Source organism: Electrona antarctica, assembly GCF_951216825.1.
Source record: "Electrona antarctica genome assembly, chromosome: 3".
Taxonomy (NCBI): Eukaryota; Metazoa; Chordata; class Actinopteri; order Myctophiformes; family Myctophidae; genus Electrona; species Electrona antarctica.
In genome coordinates this window covers 32,744,012-32,764,505 of record NC_136808.1, presented here as the reverse complement: position 1 = coordinate 32,764,505, position 20,494 = coordinate 32,744,012, and the positions used below count along the sequence as shown (strand labels likewise).

Genomic DNA, 20,494 nt, shown 5'->3' with positions numbered 1-20,494 from the left:
GGATTACCAGCCAAGGTGCCTGGACCGCTGAGCCACGGCCCAGGCTGCTATATTTATTATTATACCACTAAGACGCCCTGAGGGTGAGAAGTGACCTCAGGTTGTGTGCACGCATCCGCCTGGGTGATGGCAGACTGCTCTGTGTGTGCTGCGCTTTGGAATGGGTGGTCAGTTCAACATGGATTGAATTCTCTATACTGGCCATATATGGAGCGTGTCTTGAGTGTACAGGGTTTGATGAGGTCAGACCAACATATGGAATGTCAGACCAGGTCAGCTCCATATATGGATATCTTTTTTTTTCTTTTTTTTTTTTTTCTTGTGACTTACTTTATTTACATACATGAAAACTTGAAAAGATTCTTATATGGCCTCTTCATAAAGAAAAGGGCAAATAGTTTGTAGTATAGAGCCATCTCCAAAGGCATTTTAAAGTAAAATGAGAGATATTCCCTATCAACATGTTTAAAGACAGTCTTGTATTCTGAACGCCATAACATAAGGAGTACAGATGTATACAATGTAATGAGTTTACATGAAATGTGTAAGTTATTATACATTTCTTTTCAGTGGTGGCAAAGCACCCTCTTACATAGCAATGACTTCCAATTAAAGAAAAAAGGATAAAGAAATCCGGCTGCAACTTGTATAGAAGGCACATGGTTCACATTGCCACTTAATAAAATGGCTACATATTTAAAGATGAATCATGCTTGGAGCTGTATTTCAGTAATGTAAAGTGTAGATGATAGTGATCTCTCTACCCATGTCAGAAGAGTCAGAATTCAACACCTGAGCCATGTCTCTTCAAAAACCAACACTGATGCTGTGGCTATGTCAATAATAAGGCATTGCTTCTTTCAGGTTGCGTGAAGGATATTCTGTATTGCCTTGTAAGAAAACGTGATCATAGAAAGACGTAGGCTCTGCTGTGGAAAGACTTAACGATTTGAGGATTTGAAATGAGACTACGGAGTCCTTTCCAACTGTAAAATGAGTGGTCTGGCACCTTTGGTGATCCATCCTCATTCCTTCTTGGATTTGTCCAGAAAAAAAAAGATCACAATTTGCCAGATGCAGCTACTGCCCTGAATGAGAGTCACCTTCTCAACCCAATAACATATCCACCACCCTGACTAAAATGTTGCATGCATTGTTGGCTCTCCCCAGCTCAACAGTAATACAGGTTTATAGAGTATTTAAAATAAATCTTTCATTGATACAAAAGACAGGTGCAATAAAGACATCCTCTCAACTAGTGAGATGTGGGCATGGTGGAAATTTGACAGTGTGTTCAATTTCCATTTACGATGGTAAGTTAGGTGTGAACTATAGGCTATATGGGATAATCCTGATGTGAAATAATTTATGCCTCATATATCCAGATTAATTGAATAGTCTGATTTACATCAATAGGATATATTTCTCAACAGAGTTGTCCCAAGTTGCTTGGGAATTTTGCACAGCTATGCATTTAGACCTTAGTGCATAATACAAGTAACCAAAATAATCCATTCTAAGCAATCAAACCACATTTTAACAGTTCAACTGCAGAAATGCTGCAGAGAAACCCCCCGAACAACAGAGGATATCAAAGAAAACAATGTAGTATTCCATGCCTTCGGTTGTGTGGCCAACACAACTTAATATAGCAGTCTTGTGATATACCAATAGAGCCCTAGGACTGGTGGAGGGTTAGAGGGAGAGAAAAGGAGAATGAGAGGAAGGAGAAAAAGAACATCACTATTCCTTTGGTTTGCTTTGGCTCAAACATCCCATTAACCTTCCTGACCAAAGTCCTCTGTGAATTTTCTCAGTTTGTCCAGATCTTGTTCATTAACTGTCGGCTTTGTGTTGGCCAGGGACCTCAGCATGTCGGACATGGAAACAACAGGTTCCAGTAGCTTCTCGCTAGGAACATCCATCCATGTCATCTCAATAGCACTGGGATCGCCAGGTGAGCACGGGGTCAAGAGGTCATCTACAAGAACATTGGGGTCATCTCTTGACGGCCCTCGTGCCCGTTTAAAGTGGGTAGCTGACTGGACCTTCCTGACGGGCTGCATGAGTGCATCTCTGACAATGACGCTGACATCTGCTCCCGAGTATCCGTCTGTCTTCTTTCCCAGCGTAACAAAGTCAGATTCAGCGAGGGTGGTCGGGGTGGCGCCCAGGTGGAGATGGAACATGAAGGAACGGGCATGCTCTTCTGGCAGAGGGATGTAGATCCTCTTCTCAAATCTTCTTCTGATGGCAGAGTCCAAAGTCCATGGGATGTTGGTCGCTCCGAGTACCAGGACTCCCTCGTTGTCGTTCCCCACTCCCTGCATCTGAACCAGGAACTCGGTCTTGATGCGCCGAGCTGCTTCACTCTCATTCTCACTCCTTGAACCACAGAGGGAGTCAATCTCATCAATGAATATGATGGAGGGTTTGTGCTCCCTCGCCAGGGTGAAGAGATTCTTCACAAGTTTTTCGCTCTCTCCCAACCACTTGGAGACAAGGTCAGAAGAAGAGATGGAGAAAAAGGTAGAGTTGTTGGCTTCTGTGGCCACAGCTTTGGCAAGATAGGATTTTCCTGTACCTGGAGGTCCAAATAGCAGGATCCCTCTCCATGGTGTTCTCTTACCAGTGAACAGGTGTGGGAATTTGATGGGTAGAATGACAGCTTCTTTCAGGGCTTCTTTGGCTCCCTCCAACCCAGCAACATCACTCCACTGAATGTTTGGCTTTTCCATTACAATTGCACCTGAGAGTTGATTTTGGAACTTCTTTTTCTCCGGATCATCTCCTTCATCACTTTCATTCCCTTTGTCTTCATGAGAACCAGACTCTTTCACTGGCTTGGCAGGCGGAGCTTTCTCCTTCTTCTGCAGGTACGCCTTCAGCTTTTCTCCTCTGTCCAGGTACTCTGCACATTTTGCCCGGATGCTCTGCTTAGCTTTGTCACCCTGGGCTTCGTATTTTACCACATGGAGGAAGTACTGAACAGCATGTTCGTACAGACGCAAAGCCTCCTCATAATTCTGAGCTTTATCCTCCTGGGCAGCCTTGCTGGCAAGATCAATGGCTTTCTGCAAATTGTTGTTAGCCATAAGGGCTGATTCTTTATCCCCCTCAGTCGAAACGAATCAAACACGGCAACAAAAACAACGATTTCCAAATCTGCTCGTTTATTAACAACACACCTAAAATAAAACGACGGCTAATTATAATTGTGGTCGTCTTGTTGTTGTATCGTCAAATCAACACCGAAGCAGCTGCAAACTTCCGCATTCCATATATGGATATCTAAGGGTGGCAGCGGGGGCAGTGTCTTGAGTGTACAGGGTTTGATGAAGGCCCAGGTAGGGCCGGGCCTTAATTTACGGGCCTGTTGAGAACACTTACCGGCGGGCCCGTCTAGAGTTTAAATGGACAGGTATCCGTCAAGAGGGAGACATCGAAGAGTAAGGATGGACGGGGAAGGATCAACATATGGAATGTCGGAACAGGTCGGCTAGCGCCCCTCAATAACAAATATAGCTGCAAGCAGCTATAAGACGGGGTCAAGCCATAAAAGCACCTCTCTTCACAGCGTCTTCTCTTTAAATAGCTGGTTGAAGACTGGAGATGACAACACTTTTTTTGTTTCGTTGATTGGCTGAAGGGGTTGGGTTGTCTGTTAACCCTGTACTCCCGCAGCCAACCATGCATTAGCAGGGTCAATACTCCACACAAATGAATGAAAATGTGATTGCAAGGGAGAATGGTTGACCAGGCTACACAAATCTTTGATGTTGCTTTTTGGACGTCAAAAAAGTGGATAGAGCAGATCATGTAATTCATTCATTGAGAGATCTAAATTTCAGAGGTCCTTTGACGAATGACCGTGAGCTTCAGTTCTTGAGCAATTCCCACAACCCTCTACCATATTGCTGAATTCCGTGGCACCACAGAACTGCCAACACTGTGGAAAAACACATGGCGGTTGGTCCGAGCTTGCTAAAGCCACTATTTGGGGATTTAGCATACGGGAAGGAGCGTTCCCCCACTAAAGTGGCTATTTTGGTCACCTGCCTAAATCCCTAAAACACCTCCGCTACCCGTTACATTATGCATAGGTGTGGTTTGAGCGACAATAATTTAACCAATCACCGTGCCAGGTGGCAGGTGCCATTGCCTTTAAGAGAAGACTTCGCAACCCATTATCCTTTACCCATTACCCATTATCCCCAGTGCAATCTTGGCTCTCACCCTCTTTGGCTGCCCATGGAAGAGCGAGTGTTGCTGCCTTGGAATACAATTATATTTGATACTTGTTTTGTGTGTCAAGTAGCTCCTCTATCTCTCTCTGGAAGATGTTTCACATGCACTCCACGACTGTATTGAGGTGCTTTAACATTGGACACCCAAAGTTAGTTTTATACTCTAGCCTTTATTTGCCTTTCAATAAAAATAGTGATACGTATCACTTACATGTTACTGATTATATAGAATGTTATATTATTGTAATCCGTTAATTATTTAATGCACAATGAATTAATGAAACTGAATGGACCGAATGGTATCCACATGACACACAGCATAAATAGTGTCTTCTTTTAATACAAACAATTGATACAAGGAATTGACACTCACTTCTGCTCACTATAGGAATATTGCAATCACATACATTCGTGGACAATTATAGGAGAGAACGAGACCTGTGAATGTTGTGCCGTGCAGCGCACACAGAATGCGTAAAAGGCTAAGCCAAAAACTCATAATTTCATTAAGCCATACATCGATCAAATCTGAAGCTTTAAAAAAAAAAAGAATCTGTGTAATCTATGAAATTCCAGTTTCCATTTGGTATATAGAACGTGATTGTATTGTGTCTCTATGAAACGTTATCAAGCTAAAAGGATACTTTGGATTAATTAAACAAACTTGAGACTTGAACTGAGGTGAAATAACATTGGAAATTACACCCGTTGCTTCTTTACCATCTAGCCTTGAAATGCCTTTGAATAGAACCATATTTGACTGACACAAGTGTCATCTATGTGTTACTGATTATGGGGAATTTTATATTATTGTAATCCATTAATTATTTTCTGCGCAATGAATGGATGAAAGTGAGCGAATGGCATCACCCACAATGCATGGCACAAATCAAATAATTTGAATAGACAATTTTATAAACACAATGGATACAAGGAATTGACATTCACTTCTGCTGATTATAGGAAAATTACAATCACAGAGGTGCGTATAGGAGAATAAGGAGAGATGAAGCAGCCTGACTCCGGACATTTCCATTGCAGGCGTGCTGCTCTATACGAAACTGGTTTGGCATTACGGCTTATGGGTGCTTTTTATCTTTCCCAAATGGGTGTGGCTAAAATAGCCATATTGCCCATGACCACACCTCTAGGTGCAAATAACAGTGTCGGCATAATGGATAGCGGGTAACGCTGCACCAAAATAGCGGCTGACTTGCGGGCAGCGTTGTGGGTAAAGGCAGGGAAGAATATAGAGCCCTTAGTATATAATATAACTAATAATAACTATTAGTCGTCATCATCATCATCATCATCATCATCATCATCATAGTCAGCTCCATGTTGACTTTAAGGCTATTACTCTCAATATATTCTGCTCTCTCACCCAGACACTTTCCACACGGTTGCTGCCTTCAGGGATCCAGGGTAGTGAGAGATGACTTGGGGGGGGGGGGTTAGGTTGTGGAACGTGTCACATTCGTAGTAAATGGTTCACATCCTTGTTCTCATTATAGGCTTGTCATATGGTGGCTTGCTGTCATCCTGTGCAAGAAACAGAGGTTGGGCATTTCTCTCAGCATCATTATACCACAGTCTTCCAGTCTTTCACAGCTGGCATCAACTGCTCAGACAAACTGTATTAGTCTGCCATATTTGCAGATAAATACAGCATCCTGTTATAACTGACTTTTGAATATTATACATATTGTTTTTGTGAGGCAACTTTGCTGGATTGTTCTGAAGCCAGCTTCAGGTAAACACATGCAAAGCAAGATGGATGGAATTTCAGCGACATAACATTTCTCAGAACTCAACAGGAAATTGCTGCACTGAGCAATACTTAGCAACACATCAACTGCTGGCAATGATACAGCATACTCATAATCACTGTGATTCCTATCCCTTCCCTGTTCAATCTATAGTGCCTCTACCTGAATCTATAACGTTTAAATGTAGTTGATTCCTATTTCCTGAGCTCAAGAGGGATGCAGCCTGTTGGAGCAGAGCTGTGAATTTGTTCTGCTTTCTCCTTTTCACGACTTTCAGTGAATTCAAACTTTCCCACTATGTAGTATTTCTGTGCAAATCATTTCCCATAGTCTTTTTTTATTAATATACCTGTATATCTGTTTGGGGCTAGGTTAGAGTCCAGCCAGAACAATTAACATGATGGAGAGATGATCAATATTGTATTTGTGCGAAGTGCTCCTCCTCGCCAGTGGGACTGAGTTATAGCGCCACCAGCAAAGAATTTATCTGCCAACATAAGGAAACACAGACGGCACAAGAGTGTCAATGTGAGGGAAAGGAGGGAGTATAAGAGGACATCTGAATCCTACCTGCCCTCTGTAGTCATGGGGAGATTTCTGATCAATAACACAGGAACATTATCAGCTATGGTTAGGTGGGTTAAAGGGATAGTTCACCCCCAAAATGACTTATTTTCTATCAATTACTCAGCCCATGGATTCATGGATGTTTTTTGTTTTTGTCAGGAGGCAGCTCACCATCACCAAGGTTGTTTGAGTGAGGAGGTAGAGGAGCCGTGTGTTTCAGGTCAACAGGAGAGTTTACACTACAGTGAGGACATATCACTGTACTCCCCCATTATATGGATTACAGAATGCATTGGTTTCTGTGAGGAGAGAACTGAACCACCAGGCGCGCTGCTTTTCCATTGGCTATATTAGTCGCTTCATATTGATGGCATCAGTTTGGAATGTCATACTTAGGCAAGAGCAAAGGACACACATACGGCAGCATGCACACATGCACGCCAGCATGCACACACACACACACGCATTCATGCCAGCATGCACATACGCACGCACACTGTCGCACAGTACTTGGAGGACAGTCCGGAGCCGTGTGGAACTCCATGCTGTATTCGTTCAGTCAACTATGACGTCATACTAAAGAGACATTAAAACACACAGATTTCTGGATTTTAAATATATATGTTTATGTATTGGTTAATAATACTGTAATGCATTTTCTTTAAGTGATATTACAGGATAAGCCTTATTATAGAGCGTCGCAGTCCCGCCTCCTACCAGGGACCAGGAAATGATTCTCATTTTCCTCATAGACATTTCAGAAAGTATTTATTTAAAGACGTTTACGCCGCGGACAAAGCCAACTCGAGTCGTGACAAATCATGACAACAAACACAATTTTTGGGGCCGAAAAAATAATTAGAAAGAAGAAAGAAACGGCAGGTTACAACACTTTCTTTGTTGTTTTTCTTCTTTGTAATTATTTGTTTGGTCCAAAATATTGTTTGTGTTGTCATGAGTTGTCACGACTCGAGTTGGCTTTGTCCGCGGTGTAACCGTCTTTAAAAAAATACATTGGGATTCATTTCCTGGTCCCTGGTAGGAGGCGGGACTGCGACGCTCTATAGACCACTGGAATAAGCATTTCAATTTGAAGTCCCACTGACCTCCATAGCCAAGTTGTTTGCCCTTCCATGCTGTTCCCATCTCGGCTTTACCAGCCGTGAACTCGTTCAAAAGTGTAGTTAGTTCCAACACGGCAGCTCAAATGAAATGGTCCATGACGGCACAGAGGGGCTCTTGTAAGCACAACATGTTTAAACCCTTAATGTCATCTTAGATTGGAAGTATTTGCTCACGTGACAAAAGTGTGATACTGTCTCAACCAAATGCACCAGCTGCCCCATGTAATGTGATTCAAACAAATGAGAAATACAGAAGGGTTGATTGGTAGACCTTTCTGGTCATTTTATGGTCATGATTCACCAGGAGCTTAATTGAATGGCTTTATTCTGGACTTAAAATAAAGAACGAATAGCCCGTTTTTTGATTATATTCAGCAGTGATTGGACATTTATAGCCTATACTTATATTTTCACCACCATCTGTTTACCTCTGTTGCTAGGCAATGCTCGGGTAGGCTGTGGTCCGTCAGTGAAAAGGTTCCCCCACATGTTTACGGCAATCTTAAAGACAGTGAAATGAAAAATACGTTTTTCACACTTTTAGACCATTTCCGTAGTCATCATATGGTCATACAGAACAATGGATGCCAAAACAATGCCATATTTTTATCAAATTTGAATTACAAATTAATCTTGATTTATTTCACCTGTATTATTCCCATTGCTGCACGTCCGTCCAAACACAGCTGCTTCTGACTACAGAACTACTCCGTTTTTAATCTCATTCAAGATGACATCCAGACAGTGTATTTAAACTTAATCATCACCCTAAGATTTGTATCTGAAAACATTATAGGTTAGAAATAAGCCACAAGCTTTGCTGCCCATGTCTCTGTCACTTTGAAAACAAACAATCTGCATAATGTGCGTGCATGTGTCGCGCACGTAACGAAGCTACGTCCCATAGCCTGGAGTGATGCGACGTTCTGATTGGTTCAAAAACATCAGCGTGAAACTACAAAATAAAATGCCCGTATCTTTCATTGCACCAGGACTTTAAGCCCCTTTTTATCTCAGCTTCTTTTCCCAGATTGAGGTTTTGGATCAAAACGGCGATGTTCACAGCTCATAACTAAAGCGCCGCTGCCTCGCGGTTACGATATTAACGTTTTTAACTTTTGGGAGACTTATAAAAAGATCACAGCTAAAATTAGCCTAGCCGTTTTCACTTTCGGTTCAGGGTTCATGAATTTGGGCAGAAGCTAAACGCAGTGAGAATCAATTCTGGCAGTAAATGAGGTAAAATGGTTCATATCCAGGGGTGCACATTATTATTTTTGGGCTAGTCCTCAAAGGAGCACCTGGACATGTAGCTTGGTGTGCACGGGGGTGGGGGCAGGGTGGGGACTACGGACGTTCCTATTCTGCCACAATGTTATGCTGTGTTCACACGGGCAGATGCAAAAGATATAAAGATGCAAAGCTACACAGTGTATTTATTCGTTTATTTAGTCAGGACAGTGTATGTTAATGAACATTACATTAAAAATGCAGTGTAAATATACCAGATTTAGTAAAACATGCTAATTTCCATCTGCAGTCCCCAGACATCAAACATCAAACAATACAAACAGGACTGACAAAAAATGTTGTAGCATTTAGCAGCAGGCGAGGATCTCTTTAGAAGCAGGTGCTCGTTAATCATTAGCACAACCACCACAAATGTCCAACACATATACAATGAATTACTCACCTAATGCTGCAGGTTTCTGCGCGTTTTGACGACGCATGCACACTGGCGCACCAGTTATGTGCACTGCTGTTCATATCTCTCTACTCTCTGTACCTCTCCTTGTTTCACACTTACTGCTGTTGCTGCTACGCCTATGACTGAAGTTCCTCATAGGGATAAATGAAGAGTTATGCTATGCTATGTTATGTTGGCAACCACAACAAATGGACCCCAGAGGCTTCAGTATTTAACACTCAGCCAGCACTCTGTAATCTCTGTAGTAAGTTTACACCAGGAGAGGCACGGCTGTCTATCAGCTATGATGAATGAGTGCAATTATCTACTGATCTCCTTAAATCCCATGTGGAGACCCGGTGATCAATAGTCCCTTGGTGTGTGTGTGTGTGTGTGTGTGTGTGTGTGTGTGTGTGTGTGTGTGTGTGTGTGTGTGTGTGTGTGTGTGTGTGTGTGTGTGTGTGTGTGTGTGTGTGTGTGTGTGTGTGTGTGTGTGTGTGTGTGTGTGTGTGTGACAGGAACAGACTATTGTGTCCATTGTTCATAAGCCTGGTTGTCACCTGCTGATCTGGGCCTTGGATCTGACACCATGTGTCAGGTGGTAGCAGCTCAAACAGTCCGTGGTAGCGGTGGCTGCATGGGGACTCCTACAGGCTGTACTGACACACCGTCTATTCATTGTACAGTAGGCTATATATCCTGATAGACTGATAATGTGGATTCACTCACGCGCACGTTATGTATCTGGCCTTTGTCAGGCTACTAGTATATATATATATATATATACTAGACTTTTCTGTTTGGATGTATGGGATGTTAAGGCCAGAAAGTAGTTGTTATCCCCTCGTTAGGCGTTCCTGCATAACTTCCGGGTATGATGATGATGTCATGCGTATACCCCCCTCCCCCCTTATCTCTCTCTCTGTGTGTGTGTGTGTGTGTGTGTGTGTGTGTGTGTGTGTGTGTGTGTGTGTGTGTGTGGTGTTCGTGTGTGTGTACACATGTGTGCACGTGCAGGGAATGATTGTGGAGCAACGTCAGAATGACCAGATCTGTATCTCTCTGTTCATGAACTCAGCGTGTATAGATTTTGGACGGAGAGCCATGCAACCGCATGTACATGCTTGTATCGTAGATAAGATTGTATAGTGCTTGTATGGTGCTTCTCACAGCATCAGTGTGACTATGTATACACACACACACACACACACACACACACACACACACACACACACACACACACACACACACACACACACACACACACACACACACACACCTGACATTTACCTACGCCACCCATGCATAATTTCACACAGGATGTATTCTGGGCAGTGACATTTGCAGAAGAGAGAAAATACTCAGCCTAATTGATGTTTACTCTCCTAGAAATATGAATGAATATTCATAAAAAAACACCCATTCAGTCTAATTTGCAGATGCAAGTCTCCCAGTTCCATAGATTATCAAGGAAATAGAATGCATATAATTCCAGTCTGCACAATTCAAACTCTTGGAAATGCATAGAAAACGGTACAAAGCTGCACTTTTATTTCCCTCCATTAAAGTCGGAGTGCAAAAGCTACAGTATCTAATGCACCTGAGAGGGTGCTTTACTCGCATACACTATGTTCTCTAGAACCTGTCTAACAGCACCTGACAACCGTATGTAGACTCCCACCTTGGCTGGAAATGTTATTGTACCGATCCATTCACCGCGAGATGTTGGATACTCGAAATGACACTATTCATTCTCAGAATAAACTGAGACTGGAATTGCTGTAGTTTGCCACATGATATTTACTGCTATTTGCCATTGTTGTAAAGTAACTACAGTAAGTGCATCTACTTAAGTACTGTATTTAAGTATAATGTTGAGGTATTTGTAGGTATAGGTATATAGGTACTTTACTTGAGTATTTCCAATTCCCAATACTTTTAGCCAAATATTGTACTTTTACTCCACTACAATCTTTTGAAAAATGTAGTTAATATAGTTACTTTGTAGACTTTGATTTTGATTAGAAAACATACATTAACCATTTCAGAAATTTGAAAATAGTGGATCTGAAAGCTCACAATATGCGTCATGATGCATTGTGAGCTTGTAGATTGAGTTTACACATTTTGGGATTTTTTTCCTTTCTAAGAATAAATAAAAATGGGACATTCTGCAATATGAGTACTTTTACTTTAATACTTAATATTGTACATCTACATTGCAGCATTGATACTTAAGTAAAACATTTGAGTACTTTTTCCATCACTGCTATTTTCACTACTTTTACCATCCTTCTGCTGTATGTATATCCCAGTTGATAATTCTCCCATGTATAATACTAGAGCGGTTCCCGGGGGGCCAGTGCCCGGGGGAACCTGTACAGCAGAGCCCGGGCAGAGGACTTTTGTGGCGGTTCTGGACAGATGTCAGAAGTGATGTCAGTGGTATCTCCTTTTATGCCCATATATGGAGTTCTTTGTCAGGCATGCCCAAATATGGAGTCTATGCAGATGTCAGAATGATGTCAGAAGTCCGTGGGACAAACCCGTATTTCGGCATGCCTAAATATGGAGTCTGGCCTGAGCAGAGGCCTTGTGATGTCAGCAGTGGCCCGGGCAGAGGCCTTTTGTGGTGGTTCTGGACAACCGACTCGACACTAGGCACTGCACTTCCTGTGGGGGTGTGGAACGCGTGTGTCGAATTTGAAGCAGGCTGGGCGAAGGGTTCTCGAGTTACGTGGATTACAGACATACACACACACAGAGACTGCATTATAGTTAAGATGCACATTCCATATTCTATATACTTCCTTTTGCTGCAACATACATTCCTTCCCCATAGTAACCCAGGGAAGATGGAATTCCAAAAGTCACAGGACTCGTCAATAGGGGCGGCTGCTGTTTGCTTGCACTTGTACGTGATATTGCATCCAGAGGCGTCTGGGAGAAATGCGAGGCCCTGTGCGATATGTCGGGGGGGAACAGCGCACGTTTTTTTTAAATAATTAATTAATTAATACTTACTTTTGCCTTCACTTTCCTATTTGTTATAAATATTAAGTATCACATTTGCTTGATTGCCTGCAGACAGTTTGTGATCGATCAAAATTCAAAATTCAATTTGCTTAAATAGGTGAAAAATCAACTGCGACGGAACGGCTGCGATGCGATTATTGTTTCTTAAAAAAGAAAACACTGCCTAGCGCGAGGCCTCGCATGCGCGAGGCCCTGTGCGGCGGCACCATTCGCACTACCCAAAAAGCGGCCCTGATTGCATCACACCAGGCAGCAATACATGGCGGTAAGAACATAGAGTTATAAAATAATAGAGATGTCACGAGCTATTCTATGCATTCTGTGCATCCATGCACATGTATTTTTGTTTTAGTTATTCTATTTATAGTCACTCATATACGTGACAACCAGGAATAGCCTGGTGACCACCGGAGAGACGGGTGTCAGCCGGAATGTAGACGGCACCCGGGAGCAGTATGGGTTGGCGCCCCAGCCTGTGTCTTCCGTGAGAAAGAAGCCCAACAAACCCATGGTGAGGCCTTTAGGAGGGCCATTCAAGCCGCAAGCGGAGCCTGCGGCATGGGCCACGTATGATATGATATGATATGAACTTTATTTGTATAGCACTTTTCAAAACATAGTTCCAAAGTGCTGCACAGAGCAAGATTAACAAAAACAAAATGAGAATGACACAAAAACCAATAACAAGAATGTATATACAAATGGCTATAGAACAGTTAAAAATCACTCTGTGTAAAGGTGGGTTTTCAAATGTCACTTAAACAGGGGGACGGATGGTGCTACCCTTATGTGCACTGGCAGTGCGTTCCACAGTCTAGGTGCCCGAGCGGCAAAAGCCCGATCACCCCGGGTAACTAGGTTCGTCAGAGGGACATCCAGTAGGGCCTTGTCCGAGGATCTAAGGATGCGCCCGGATTTAGGGAGGGACAGCATCACGGATGTAGATAGGGGCCAGCCCATTTAGGGCTTTGAACGTAATGAGTAGAATTTTAAAATCACATCTGGCGCTCACCGGCAGCCAGTGAAGATCTGCAAGTGTCGGTGTTACTGTATATGATCCCGTTTCTTAGTGTTAGTCAGTAGATGAGCAGCAGAGTTCTGTATTAACTGTAGACGGGATGTCATTTTCTTAGGAAGGCCAGAGTAGATGGAATTGCAGTAATCAAGACGTGATGATATGAGGGCGTGAATAACCGTTTCGAGGTCCGGGGCTGAAAGGAATGGCTTGATTTTTGCGATGTTCCTTAACTGGAAGTAACATGATTGGACGACCTGTTTATTGAAAGAGGTCTGGAGCCTGCAGAACCATTGCGGCTCGAAAATCCACCACTCCTGCATGAAGTGCCTGGTGCTGGGAGTCTGGTGCAACGCACAGGTGCTGGACCTGTGAGAGCAGGAGTGGACCTGGTGAGACGTAGGAGGGGCCCGGACAGGAGTCAACAGAGCCTAGTCCTTCCACGCGATCCTCCCGCATACCCAGTCCCGGCAGTGTAGTTCCGGTGGAACGATTGTGTGGCCCTGTTTTTTCCCTAATGGGACCGATCGAGGGTAGCTACTGGGACATATTAGTCGGGACTTGATCACCCCGCCTGGGTCACCTGAGTGAGGTGTATGATGTTGGAAGACCCGAAACCCCGATGACCTTGGGATACATCACTGAGGATACGTCCCAGGTGTATCCATGAGATGTATTTTTGTTTTTTTTGGACAACAAATTGGAAATAATTTGGACATGTTATTTTAGGATTGACCAACTGGAATATATACACACTCTGTTTGCTCAGTGTTTAGGTTATATACCCTAATTCAGTTGCCATGAAGGCTTCAAAGCACATACATTTTCATATTAAAGCTGTGGTCTCTAAATATTGTATGAGATCACTTGATCTCCAAAAAGTGTTGCTTTTAATCAGTGATGCCAGAGCAAAGCGAATAGAGAGTTCAAACTTAAACTATAAACACCAACCTTGCCAACAAGATGAAAATTTAAGTGGATAATTGTTAACCATGTAAATCCATTGTCCGCAGTCATCCAGCCTGGGGTCTATACCCCCCTAATGTTTTCCCTCTACACCAACAATGTTCCTTAAATAGTCAATCTAAAAGTACACAAGACCTTGTGATGCCTTGTAAACATGTAGATCTGCTATTTTTGTTCAATGCTCACGCCAAGAATAGGGAAACTAGGGGTTATAAAAAAAACTGATTTTTCATTTTTTAGTCGGCCATTGGCCATCATTTGTCGTACAGTGTGCAGGGGGTTGCCGTCTCGCCGATATACTGCTTCTGACCATCCATCAGACGTTCAGATGAATGTCTAATATGTTCCAAATTTTGTTCTCTCCTCGTCATGGTTAAAAGAGCTATGAGTTGATGCAGATATAACAGAAGTTTTGAAAGCCAAGCCATGCCCTAGCTCTGACCCATAGCTCTAAATGCGTTTCATTTAGAGCTATGTTACTCTCAACTTCCGCCGCTCGCATGAATGCAGACCAGCCTCTCCTCTTTAGCGTAAATAAAAAGAACGTTTTTGCTACTCACCAAAACAAAGGCGAGTTGTGTCATTAGAAAGCCTACTTTCCTTAGTGGACGCACTCTGAGCCCCCCACCACACGTATAAACTGTACTTTTTGGCCAGAAAGGGATTTTTTTTCACCGGAGGAAAAACATTCTCTATGAGGCAGTTCTCTGGGCAATATCGGTAGAGGGCGCAGCGGAGTAACTAAAAGTATTCTTTTTTCCGGTGGAAACAAAATCCCCTTTTGGCCAAAAAGTACAGTTTATACGTGTGGTGGGGGGCTCAGAGTGCGTCCACTAAGGAAAGTAGGCTTTCTAATGACACAACTCACCTTTGTTTTGGTGAGTAGCAAAAACGTTATTTTTATTTACGCTAAAGAGGAGAGGCTGGTCTGCATTCATGCGAGCGGCGGAAGTTGAGAGTAACATAGCTCTAAATGAAACGCATTTAGAGCTATGGGTCAGAGCTAGCCATGCCCTACGCCTAGTATCCCACAGCGAGATACACATCCACAACACAACGCAGCATGTGGACACAAGAGAAGGAAGCCAGGCTCGTCGAGGCATGCAGCTTTCATCATGGGACTGAACACACATGAGGAGTGACTGATCTCTGTATGTAGTCCGTGAATGAAAGGACTGGGATCCCATTAAGACGGAAGACGGAGGCCTATGGGCCTGAAAGAACAAATTCAGTGAACTGAAAAACTGGGATCTCATTCACTGAACCCATGACACCACTACTGGGTGGGAACTCGGGATAATTACAGATATAATTACTGAATAATTTGTCCATTATTTCCATGCAAATAAGCGAGGAATTTATGCAGGAATAAAAAATGGAAGTGACAAGTACTTATAATAAAAAAATAAAAAAACTTCTGAGTTAATTAACCCCCCGAACGCCCGGGGTTATTTAATCCATTAAATCAGAGCGCCCAGCGATTTATAGCAGCGGAGCACATTTAGCGACGGACCGGATGCTATCCCGGATGTAGCTGAAGTAGCTTGATGTAGCCAAAACATTCCCGAGGCGAACGACAACAACGGGATGTATGACGGGACCGCGATGGGAACACATAATCTTTGCTTAGAATTGGACGGAATGATTTAGATCAAGGGTTATTCACGTTTTAAGATTTTCGATCTCATCCGCTAAAATGGGGGGGAACATTTTCGATGACGTCCCACCGGAAAATAACATTGAATGTTGAGCAACATACGCTGCAGCCTGTGGAGCGATGCGATCGGTTTTGATATCAATAATCTCCGTCCTTTTTTTATCAATCTCCGTCCTGAGCACTGGGCGTTACTAATTGATTGAACGGAGAACTCCGTCCTTGCCGCTCAGGGTGTTAGCGTAATCAACTGCTTTGAACACTGTTTATTATTATTATTATTATTATTATTATTATTATTATTATTATTATTATTATTATTATTGCGACCGAAGGTCGCAGTTAACACTCTTATTGCCCTAGACGGAAGTGTCCGCCCTATCAAATAATTACGCCCGACGGCCAGGACGGAGATTAATCAAAAGACGTAAGATTACTCGTTTCAGAGCGCACCTCTCTACAGGCTGGGAGCGTCTATTGGGCAACATGTCATTTCCGGCTAGTTCGTCATCCAAAGTGGTCCTGCGCCATTTTCATGGATGGGATCAAAAATCTTAAAACGTGAACTCTTAATCTAAATCAATGATTCCAATTCTAACACAAGATTATGATTTTGACGGCCCACCGTGGTCCCGTCACTCTTTTTTCTACATGCTATTATATCTAGCACAAACCAAGATGGCATCGTGTCACCTTGAAATGGGCCCTGAAGCTGCAAATTGCCGGGCGAATTTAATGGTTCCAAATGACGCTGGGCGATCCAAGTGTTAACTATGGAATCAAGCATTTTCCGTCAGTTAGGTCACCATATATGGTGCCCAGGTCTCGTGACATCATATGACATCATCAGGGATGGAGATGTGGTGACCCTGATGTCATAGTAAATGCGACCTGTGGTCGCAGACTCACAGTTAAACCCATATATGGAGATCCCTGATGTCATCACTATTGGCCAGCAACTCTACATCTGACCTCAAACCTCAAACCCTTAGATCTCCATATATGGATATATTTCATAACCTGTTCTGACATTCCATATGTTGATCTTTCCCCAGCCATCTTTCCTCTTCGATGTCTCCCTCACTCTAGACGGGCCTGCCCCAAAGTTATTAGTGCAGCCGCGCCCGGCAGCCGGCAAAAACTAGAGTTCTCAACAGGCCCGGAAATTAAGGCCCGGCCCTACTTGGGCCCTAATCAAACCCTGTACACTCAAGAGAATGTCCCCGCTACCACCCTTAGATCTCCATATATCGTATGGAGCTGTCCTGTTCTGACATTCCATTCATCAAACCCTGTACACTCAAGACATGCTCCTTATATGGCCATTACAGAATTCATTCCATGTTGATCTGACCCCCCATGCCAACGCGCCAGCATTCACCCAGCAGTCTTCCGTCAACGAGGCGGATGCGTGCACGTGGATGCGTGACCTCGCCCTAGGTCACTTCTCGCCTCAGGCGTCTTACTGGTTATTATTACTTGCACGAGCAGAGCGCAAGTAATGTTTTCGACTGCGTATGTCGGTGACTCCCTTGGCCAATCAGGAACAACTGTTTTTACAGAAACATAGATAGTTACGTCATCAGTCAATCCCTGATTGGCCGAGCGACGGCACCAATATACGACACCGACATAGGCAGCACTCTGATTGGCCGAGCGATTCCATTTTCGGCTGCGTATGTCGGTGACTCCCTCGGCCAATCAGGAATTGTGTATTTTTGGTCGAGCGACCAACGGCGGCACCAACATACAGAGCCAATCCAATTGGCCGAGTGGGCCACCGGCATACGCAGCGCTCTGATTGGCCGAGCAACGCCACAAAAAATACACAATCCCTGATTGGCTGAGCGACGCCACCAAAAATACACAATCCCTGATTGGCCGAGCGACGCCACCAAAAATACACAATCCCTGATTGGCCAAGTGACAACACCGACATAATGGATGACATAACCAATTTGAGTTTCAAACGTATAGGACACTTAAAACATTTGGAACCCATTGTAGTGGATATCTCAAACGTGATTTATATAGACATATATCTCAGATGTTTCAATAACTTGATTGGAGTCTGCTTTTGGCAAATTCAATTGATTTGACATAACTTAAAAAGTCCATGGATGCTGATACTGTCTGTTTATATTTGCCCATTTGCCAAAGAAGCTTGCAATGGGGAAGAGAATATACATAGGCAAGACATCTTCGCATGTCACGTGCACATACCGGGGCAGGCCGGGTTTTTTCCCAAATCACCCAAATCACTGAATGCTCCTTTAAGAAGCTCTGTTGTTTTTCAGAGCTCTCATGGCGTATTATTATTATTATTATTATTATTATTATTATTATTATTATTATTATTATTATTATTATTATTATTATTATTATTATTATTATTATCAGTAATATATTATTTAATTTAAGTTCTTAATAATTAATGTAATAATCAAAAATAAATATTTTGGCAGGCGTTGACGCCGTCGTAATGCCTGATTTTCATCACGTTGCTGATGAAAATAGTCGATCTACAAGCTTGTGAATTGCAACCAAACCTCTTCTCCACTAGTCCCTCCCTAACTAGTCTAGTTTTTATTTAACAAAATTGTCAATTATATTTAGTCTTAGTTTTAGCCATCATACAGTTTTTGTTTTAGTTTTTATTTCGTTTCTGTCAGTGAAAAAAGGTAGTCAACGAACACTGTTCGTCATAGACAAGAAATCAACACTAGTGTCAGCACATAAATCATAAGCTTTGGCTTCACACCGTGGATGATTTACGTGTACAGTATGAGTAGCAATAAAATATATCCCAGTGTTGGTCTTAACATGCTCCACATTTGCATAGCGAACTGGATGAACGTTTATGCTTTCCTATACCCGAAATGTACTGGACTGGCCCAGGAGAGAACAAATGGTGTTGATTGATATTATGAGACAATAAAATCTGCTGAGCTGGGCGTGATGATAGTGTAGTTTAATAATGTGTTTGCACCTGACACATTTATGGACACACAAGGGGAACACTTCACTGTCTACTGTTGCACATTTTGTTTTATGTGCTGATGATTTTAACAACTCTGTGCTAAAGATAATTTCTCCTCAGGGACCACAAGGTTGAAATGAATTTAAAGAATTGACAAAATCTTTTTTACTGATGTGTCTCACTTGCACCATCACGTTCACCTGACAATATACAGCAGTGGTTCTCAAACTTTCAATGATTTGGTTGATGGTTACCCCCAGGACCCCCTTAAGGAAACTGGGGCTCCCCGAACAGTATACTTACTATCCTGTTGACTGTGTGTGTGTGTGTGTGTGTGTGTGTGTGTGTGTGTGTGTGTGTGTGTGTGTGTGTGTGTGTGTGTGTGTGTGTGTGTGTGTGTGTGTGTGTGTGTGCGTATGTATGTATGTGCGTACGTACGTACATGCACGACTGTACACTCACCATCATTATATGTTGACAGATACCGGACATTCGTCTCTGAGGATGCAGGACCCAACACGCTTGTCGCCACGGTGCTCGCCAAGGACCCTGATGGTGATGGAATCACGTATAAAATCACCATGGGAAACGACGAGGGCAACTTTGTTATCGACAGTCAGAAAGGTTGGGCACACCTCAATTTTCCTCTTTACAAATTGCAATTTAGGCAAACACACTCAACCAGATCGAGTGACTTACAATGAACAAGTATACACGTATATGAAATGCAGAGAGACAGTGTAGTGCCTCAGTTAAACTAGGATCACGACTCTTCACGAGTAAACCAGAACCTAGCAACAATCTAAACAATTATTTATCTCAAAATGATTATCTTTACATTGAGACTGTAGGTTTCAATGTCTACCAGGTAGACAATGAATGAACCTATATCTGTCTAAATATCCTGTTATCTAAATCTGAGCATTGTGGTCGTCATTTCTCATGGTGGTGCTAGATCATTGTGGCTCTTTGCTTCACAGCTTCACACAGTATCTAGGCTATCTGTTCACTTCACGTAGCATGCACTCAGTTATCGTACCTAAATAAGCGGATAAGAACAGGAGCCGCAGGGCGCTGTTAGCAGCAATCTATCTCTCCACTATATCACACTTCACTGGATTCTAGGCTATACATTTTTTGCATTCATTCTTTGTGTCTTGTTCTGTTCTCTGCTATTCCTTTGCCTCCTTAGCCTATAGAGCAAAGGCTCTAATTTGTATTGTTACATTACATATTTAAATGTACGTCTTATTATTATAATAATAATATTATTATTATTCAAAACATTTTCCATAAATAAATAAAAGCATTTTCATGAATTAAAAACCAAATTCGAAGATTTTTGCGGTAATTTCATGAAGAAATCAAAGAAATTCCATAAATTAGAAAACGTTGTGAAAATAGTGGATCCAGTGGGGGGGACAGGGGCCGCCGAAGAATCCGTCCCAG

General features: G+C 42.7%; 2 protein-coding genes across 2 annotated transcripts in view; one reads left to right on the top strand and one right to left on the bottom strand.

The window, feature by feature from the left end:
- Positions 1–20,494, top strand: part of LOC306919737 (neural-cadherin) — a gene marked incomplete at both ends in the record, with an annotated part of 380,035 nt that overhangs the window by 130,439 nt on the left and 229,102 nt on the right. The window contains one exon of the mRNA XM_079496290.1: positions 19,527–19,669. Coding sequence (XP_079352416.1) covers positions 19,527–19,669 — 143 coding nt within the window. The remainder of the gene's footprint in view (positions 1–19,526; positions 19,670–20,494) is intronic.
- LOC306920330 (vacuolar protein sorting-associated protein 4B-like) lies at positions 314–3,271 on the bottom strand. Its single transcript, XM_079497044.1, has one exon. It carries the CDS (start codon positions 3,093–3,095, stop codon positions 1,779–1,781), a length of 1,317 nt encoding a protein of 438 aa, XP_079353170.1. The 5' UTR covers positions 3,096–3,271; the 3' UTR covers positions 314–1,778.

Excerpts from the sequence above, each read along its gene's own strand:
- LOC306920330 (XM_079497044.1), bottom strand. The coding sequence starts at position 3,095 with ATGGCTAACAACAATTTGCAGAAAGCCATTGATCTTGCCAGCAAGGCT.